Source organism: Melanostigma gelatinosum, assembly GCF_949748355.1.
Source record: "Melanostigma gelatinosum genome assembly, chromosome: 2".
Classification (NCBI taxonomy): Eukaryota; Metazoa; Chordata; class Actinopteri; order Perciformes; family Zoarcidae; genus Melanostigma; species Melanostigma gelatinosum.
Window position 1 is genome coordinate 10,614,363 of NC_136635.1, and position 8,244 is coordinate 10,622,606.

The window sequence follows — 8,244 nt, forward strand, 5'->3', positions numbered from 1 at the left end:
CTGTTATTCGTCCCTCTGCAGTGCATCAGGCTTGGATTCACTCAGGAGTATATGTACACTTACAGCTTGGTAAAAAACGTCTCATTCCCCTGTCTGCCTGTGCCCTTTAACATGCCCTTCACCAGGCCCTGCTGGCCAATAAGGATTTTTGAGCATGTGAAAGTACACACATGCAGTGCATACTGTACACACACAGCAGAGAAAAGAACTGAGTGAGTTCAGCTGAAGTCAGCAGGCTTAACCTCTATCTGTTATTTTCTGTGCAAACACATAAGAGTATATTTCCTCTGAGAGGGAGGGAGAGTCACAGAGAGCAGGAGAGAGGAGAGACACCAAAAGAGTACAAATGTGAGGAGGAATATCAAACAACAAAGTGCTACTGTCAGTGAGTATAAAAACAACAGAAAGCACAAGAAGATAACAGTAAGACAGAGAAAAATAGAAGCCATAACACATCAAAAGAAAATTAGCTTATCACAGAGTATGAAGAAACACAAATGCCTGCCACACATCACCGTTATAGATATGTGAACATTGTACAAGTACAGCAAGTATGCATGAAAGTGCCCTTGATGGGACCTTATGGTGACAGTGGCTGAGTTAAAAAGTGCATATTTATATTGTTTATCTCTTTTTAAACACACATGTATTGATGCAAATTGCTAGGACAATGCCAGTACTCATGTGCCCTTTTACATGCACTAATATTGTAATACTCATATTTATATTCACAGTTTTAAACCAGCAGCACATAAACACTGACTCATCAGCTTCAGCTTCCCGTCAGGCTGGAGGATATGATTGGGGGGAGTGAGGGGAGAGAGTTCAGTGTCCTGACAGCTTGGTGGGTGAAGCTGTTCTTTAGTCTGGTGGTGCGGCAGCGGAGGCTCCTGTACCTTCTTCCAGAGGGTAGGAGGCTGAACAGACTATGTGCAGGGTGACTGGTGCCGCTTGCGATTTGAGTGGCTTTCCGGGTGAGGCGGGTGGTGTATGTTTCCTGTAACGAGGGGAGTGGGGCACCGATGATCTTTCCGGGTGTCTTTACAATGCGTTGTAGTGCTTTTCTGCTGTGTTGGGTGCAGCTACCGCCCCACACAGTGATGCAGCTAGACAGGATGCTTTCAATGGTGCCCCTGTAAAATGATTTCAGCACTGATGTGGGGGCTTAGAGTTTAGTGTGTGGATGTAACTCTTGCTCTCCTGTTTTTTAACCATAGTTCTGTATTTCACATCCAAGCCTTCAGCCATGATGGAGCCATCCAGAGCCAACACATGCCTTCAATTGATGCCCTTCCTATTCTTTCTGTTTCAATATTTATTCATTTTTATTTTCATTTTCTCACAGACAATATATTCAGGAAATGTGCGGAACAGAGCAGTTGATTTTGTTCTGCTTTTCATCTATACCCCTCTCTCTCTCTCTCTCTCTCTCTCTCTCTCTCTCTCTCTCTCTCTCTCTCTCTTTTGTTGGCGCAGCTCCACGCGCACAGTCGCGTGCATGCCTGTCAGTGCGTCTCTCTCAGCAGGTTGTACCGTAATGAGCTACACATTCCAGGAGAGAGGGAAAGAGTGTGTATGGTCAGAGAGAGAGGGTTGAGATGTCTTGATGGATTATTGGATGTACCTGGTTGTCCATTACGCACACGGAGTCTAATTTACGGACATTGTTTACTATGGATTGGACAAACTGATGTTAAAACTGACAACTCAACCACGAGAGGTAAGCCAGATGAAAGAAGTAAAGATGTTGTCTTATAATTGTGCAGAACATCTTGGTGCCGTCCAACGCATGACTTCATCACTTGTGGCTGTTGCGCCTGCAGCCAAAGAAAATGTCTGTGAGTCAAATGCCCGTGGTGCACATTGGCTGATGAATGTATTTATATTAGTATAGCAACAGTTAAACATATTTCGCATATTAAAACATAATTTCAATCAAATGTGAGGTGAAACAAAGTGCAGCTTTATTTGATGCAGGAGGAAATGTTTGAATAAAACTAACATGCTCCTGTAAGATTAGGCTATCAGTAGATGTGGAACTTGCTGTAATAGTGATATGATGTATGATTATTAACTCAGGCGCCTGTGCTGATGTTCAGACGGCCGAATGCTAATTTCCCACTTGACGTGATTGTATGCCTGCAAAGCATAGATGTTTAGTGTTAAAATATTATAAAATATCTTGAAATATCTGTTATTACATATCTATAAATATCTTGAAATCACAGGAAAAATTCAGCTAGAATTGTACAACAGTTCTAGCACTCACTAAGTCTACTGCATGAGATATTTACAAATCAAGTTATATTTTAGGTAACTCCAAGAACATGAGACGGTAGAATATCACATAAGGTTAACTGACCTCCTGCAAATCTCTCATTGTGCCCCATTACGCATGAAGGGCCTACAGTTAAATAAAGAGGGAGAAGAATGGACGCCGAGGGTCTGAGTCAACACATTGAACGAGACATGGAGGCCACTTCATTGCCGTATTCATTGACCACGGACTGGCTGGAGGACGGGAACGAGACGATCGGGAATCAGTTCCAGCAGCCGGACTGGCAGGTGGGAGAATAAAGAGATGAAACCCGGAAGACTTTAATCAATGAATGAATGAACGATATCCTATTAAAGTTGTTTAAAAAAACAAAGACAAAGCAAACAAAACTAATGTTTTTAAGTGTTTGTTTGAAAAATGCAGAGATCCTCAGGATGTCTGAAAAAAAAAATCACAAGCATCCTAAATGTAAAAATTAAGTATTTTGGCAGAATATTATATCGATTACGTTTTCAATTGATTGATTGATTATATATGTATATATATATATTATCAAATCTATATATTGGAAGATAATATATATATATGTATATATTTACAATCCTCTTATCTTCCTTATCTCTCCTCTCCTTTCGTCATTTCATTACATCTCCTCTCGTCTTCTCTCACCCCTCTCCTCTCTTCTTCGTATTCTTTCCTCCCGTCTTGTCTGCACTCCTCTATTCTCCTCTTCTCTCCTATTCATCTCTAATTTGTCTCCTCTCCTCTACCTCTCCTCTTCCTCTCCTCTCCCTCTCCTCTCTCAGGTGGCTCTGTGGGCTATAGCCTACTCCCTCATCATCCTGGTGTCCATCACTGGCAATGTAACAGTGATCTGGATTATTCTTGCTCACAGGCGCATGAGGACCGTCACCAACTACTTCATCGTCAACCTGGCCTTCTCTGACGTTTCCATGGCAACCTTTAACACTCTTTTTAACTTTGTCTATGCGCTTCACAACGACTGGTACTTTGGCCTCGGCTATTGCCGGTTTCAGAACTTCTTCCCCATCACGGCCATGTTTTCTTCAATATACTCGATGGCTGCCATCGCAGTGGACAGGTAAGAAAGCTTGACTGCTACATACTCTATCTGTGACATATTGATGTTCTTCTTCTTTATGGATTTTAGTTATGGTGAATAAATGTGCTTAACACACTGGTTGATGAGTATAAAATGCCCTGAAAAACTACTTAATACCACTGTATTAATGGCAGATACAGGCTGGCCTATTACAATATCTTTCATTAGTTAATTCTTCACTGCAGTTATTTCTCAGTCAGGGGTTTATCATTTGAGGTTGGATACTGATATCATTTGACATCAGCAGCAGCAGAAACTGTTCCCCACGTTCAGAGGAAAATGCTGCAAGAAGGAGATATGGGTCAACAAGCAAAGATACAGATGTCATTAATGCGTACTGGAGCATGAATGGTCAGTCTGTTTAGTCTTTAATCTGATGCTGAGCTTAATATACATAACATATGCCATACGCTAGGATCAGACCAGGTGTTGCATCTACTTATAGATCAATAATTCCTCCTCAGTACTTTCCAATTTCGTGAAATCGTCAGTTTTTGTTATTTTATTCAGACGTTTTCTTTGTTGTCAACAGCTGCAGCAGCAAGCAGAAAACACTTAATCACACGTTAAACATATAAACTGTGGAACATAATCTGCATTTGTAAAATGATTCTCTACCACCTCCACATTGCAGCAACAATCCTACAAGTTTTACTTTTACAGGTGAGTCGTGATTTGTGCCAACCAAAACAGATTTAAGAGCAAACTGAAAATTAAGAGAAAGAGATGAATAAAGAGAGTTAAAGTTAAAGCAAAACCTGAGAGTGAGTTGTGTTACAAAACAGAGCCAGAATAACTAATTACATGAAAAAACATTCTCTCTTATTTTTTAGATTATTTGTGTCATTTGCAGTTTAATATTTCTGCTCACACTTTAGGGTTCAGTAACAAGATCCAGATGACAAGTTTACATTTTTTAAATTTTTATTTATGCTCCACTGACTGCAACACATTAAATAAAAAAATGTAAATTGCCAGATTGTAAATTACAATTGCCAAATGTAAATTAAATAGTATCTTTTAATGAAAATACATTTATGCAAGATCCCACAGGTTTGATCTATAAAGCTAAAAAGGGGGGTTAAATATAGCATAAACCATTTAAATACATTCACACTGTTGGTCGTGAATAATTCAAATGAATGATTCATAGTCAGAGTTCTCATTTGATTATGATGGTGATAAAACCGAGTAATGCTGTTCAGCAAATGAGTATAACTGCACTGAACATTGCTGTCAGTGGACAGATGGGCTGATACACCAGATTGCAATGTTTCTCTTCAATATAGTACATTTTACATCTTCATGCATAAAGGCATTTGTTCTTGCACATCAGATATGCAAATACACACAGTAGCTTTCGTCTATGATCAGTGAAATTGCATATAAATGTTCAGCGAGTCTTCACTGTTAATACATCTCTGTTTCATTATTCAGTTCGTCAGGTCAGACAAAAACATTCTTCTGATTCCATAAACTGAATATGACAGATATACATAAGACATATGCTAAGCTTGATGATAAATGGCAACCGCTATACTCTTTGTCAGTATATTGAGTTTAGTTTTCATCACACAGACATGCAGAGAGGAATGACATTTTTAGTACTTTGGCAGAAGGCCAGGAAACAAGACCTCTCTTTCATTCAGCTGATCGCTTTCGCTAAAGCACGTATCAAGTCGACAGAATCAGTTTAGTCTTTTTATTAACATTTCACTCAAAGTCAGGCCTTCAATTTTCAAGTGAAAGCACAAGTTGATTTATAGGGGATGGAGGTTTTAAATTACAGGATATTCAGATCATAAAGCGCTTTAGTTTGAGAACTACATGTTGTCAGGATGATGGATCACAAGGAAAGGCAACACATGGAACAACACATTAACAACACATCCTTCAAACTAGTATTTAATACAAAGAGTGACGAGATATAAAATCATTGTTTCATAGCTTGATGAATGAGTGGGTGGATTTTCTAATCAAGAGAAAGCAATACTTTGAACAATCTGTGGCACAGATGCCCACTTACAGAAGATCCTTTATAGAGTCACTGGCTCCTGTGAGTTAAACATCAGATTTCTGTGTAAAAGATATGAATGAATGAACCTTTTATGTTCTTCCAGGTACATGGCTATCATCCACCCTCTGAAGCCCCGCCTCTCCTCCACCTCCACAAAGGTTGTGATTGCCCTGATATGGATCGTAGCAATACTACTGGCTTTCCCTCAGTGCTACTACAGCGTGACAATTTTTTACTACCCCAGAACCGTGTGCATGGTCGACTGGCCTGACGACTATGGAGGAACACATCAACTAAGGTGAAAGAACAGAAGTGATGATAAAAAACACAGACAGTGGCATCTGTCATATAAAAGAACAAATAATTAAGATAGTGTCTGTATTGATTCACTCATGTTAAGGGATTTATATGGGGACACTAATGCAAATCAGTACACAAGAAGTTATTATAATGAACATTTCTAAAAATCTAGAACTGCGAGCATTATGAGCATGGTGCAGACAAATGGTCTGTCTTTGCACCCTCTGTACAAAAAACATCTGGACCAAAATGTATTTACTCATGACTTACCAGCAGTTGTAATCACAGGATTTGTATTGACTTTTATAAATGGTTATGATTTTACTTTCTTATTTAAGCTATCTTCACCTTTAAATGTTGGTAATGTATGTTGACAAAGGATAAATATCAACCAGAGGAACTGTTGTGGAATATTTCCTTTAAAAGTTCAGGAGTGAAGTTGGTTTTATCCAAAGTGTTTAACATAAAAACAGAGTCTTGATGAATGATCAAAGTTTCATTATTATTTAATGTTTGCAAACAGAGAACACAAACACAACCACGTATTGCAGTGAACTGTGAATATGCTCTAGAGACGCAGAATATCAAAACAAGGTATTTATACCGGCCGGCAGTCCGGCCCAGAGGAGACAGATAACAGACAGGAGACTAAGGCAGAAATGTTTGGTCTAACAAGAAGCAGTTGATATAGGGAAAGAACACGTCGGTTTTTGTCCCGACTAAGATAGAAAAGTGACCTTTGTACTCGACCAAATAGCTCAATGTGTTCAGACATCCAGACAAATGAACTTCCTAACAGCAACATATCTCACAGAAAATATGATGAGGAGGTTAAAACATTTTTATCATTACAGAACCCTGCAAAGACCTACAGAAGTTCACAACATCTGAAACTATTGAACAATCAGATTCTCTTTCTCTCTTTCTCTCCCTCTGCAGTTACCAGTTTGCAGTGATATTGCTGATCTACCTGCTCCCTCTACTGGTGATGCTGGTGACTTACAGTTTCGTCGGCCGATCGCTATGGGGTGGGCACATCCCCGGAGAGGCGATAGACCATTACCACAGCCAGATAACAGCCAAGAGAAAGGTCACACACTTTCAACATTTTACTGTTGTAAACTATAAGTTTGGGTTTTTGACGCGTCACTGCTGAACTGAACTAGGAATTTAAAACATGGCAAAATTGACTTGAGTTTTCCTCTCGCTGTGATTTCTGATAGGTGGTGAAGATGATGGTTGTCGTTGTGGTGACCTTTGCCCTTTGCTGGTTGCCCTACCACATCTACTTCATATTGGGATCATTTAACAGAGACATTTATAAACAACATTACATCCAACAGGTTAGCAGCTGCTCTTCTGTCATTCATTATTTTTAGTCTGACGTATTTATTTACTGGGGCATCATATCTACTTTCTTTTTCAGGTGTATCTGGCCATATTCTGGTTGGCGATGAGTTCGACTATGTACAATCCCATCATCTACTGCTGTCTAAACCAAAGGTAGAAGATATACTCACACACAGAAACTCCTCAGGTTCCAGTATCTTAAAACTCGAGGCAGAAAATCAATTCTCCTGCTTTCCTGCAGGTTTCGTGCTGGTTTCCGTCATGCGTTTGCGTGGTGTCCGTTCATCAAAGTGTCGGAGGAGGACAGGATGGAGTTGCAGCAGACCCACAACTTCAGAGTCACCATGACACGCAGCCACCGCAAAGACAGTGCATACATACACACCTCCATCAAAACAAACAACACCTTCGACGCAAAAGTGTCTGTCAACACCGAGCTAAACACAGAGAGAGATGCTTGCATGCAGCTTAAAAAACAGACGTGCAGAGAAGAGGCCGGAAGATACAAAATCCCCAGCTGCCAAACGTATGCAGCACAACCATTGATTGAACCATTGAAAATACAGTTATATATGCAGTAACAACACTTGCATACTGGACAACAAGGGAGGCTTATTGTTGCATTAAGTCTGTCGATAATCCCTCCATCATTCATCACTTTTACTGAAGCCCATTCTCCCTCCTGCTCCCTCTATCATCTACTCTTTCTTTCATCACTGACTTTTTACTAACTTTTCTCTACTTTTGAGAAAACAATGTGGATATTTTTGTGTACGTAGTTACTGGTTTTCAACAGCATGGAATGGATGAACAGTCTACTGGCATCAGCACCAAGCCTTAATCATTTTGTTTTCATCTTTTTATTGCCCCAGACATGGGACTTAAAAAAAAGGCCTTTTCTCATGGGGACCATTTCTATTTAATTTCTTCACCAATCAATTTTGAATGCTGAATATATATATATATATATATATATATATATATATATTAATAAGTTAAGCAGATCAGTTCATGTAGTTTTGTCTGAGGAGCTCTGTGGTTCCCAACGATAGTGTATGACCTGAAAACTAAGAATTGTTGTGTTTGTTACCTTAAAATGAGTTCTTCATAGAGACGCCGGGTCCTCTTCATGGAGTCTGCCGCCATGTTGCACAAAACCATGTCACCGCCACGAAA

General features: G+C 39.7%; 1 protein-coding gene across 1 annotated transcript; it reads left to right on the forward strand.

The window, feature by feature from the left end:
* Nucleotides 1–2,430: 2,430 nt before the first annotated feature.
* Nucleotides 2,431–7,953, forward strand: tacr2 (tachykinin receptor 2; the record flags this gene model as incomplete). Its single annotated transcript, XM_079286154.1, has 8 exons — nt 2,431–2,565; nt 3,085–3,380; nt 5,522–5,716; nt 6,658–6,808; nt 6,942–7,061; nt 7,145–7,221; nt 7,310–7,594; nt 7,941–7,953. 8 exons carry the CDS (start codon nt 2,431–2,433, stop codon nt 7,951–7,953), a joined length of 1,272 nt encoding a protein of 423 aa, XP_079142280.1.
* Nucleotides 7,954–8,244: the final 291 nt, after the last annotated feature.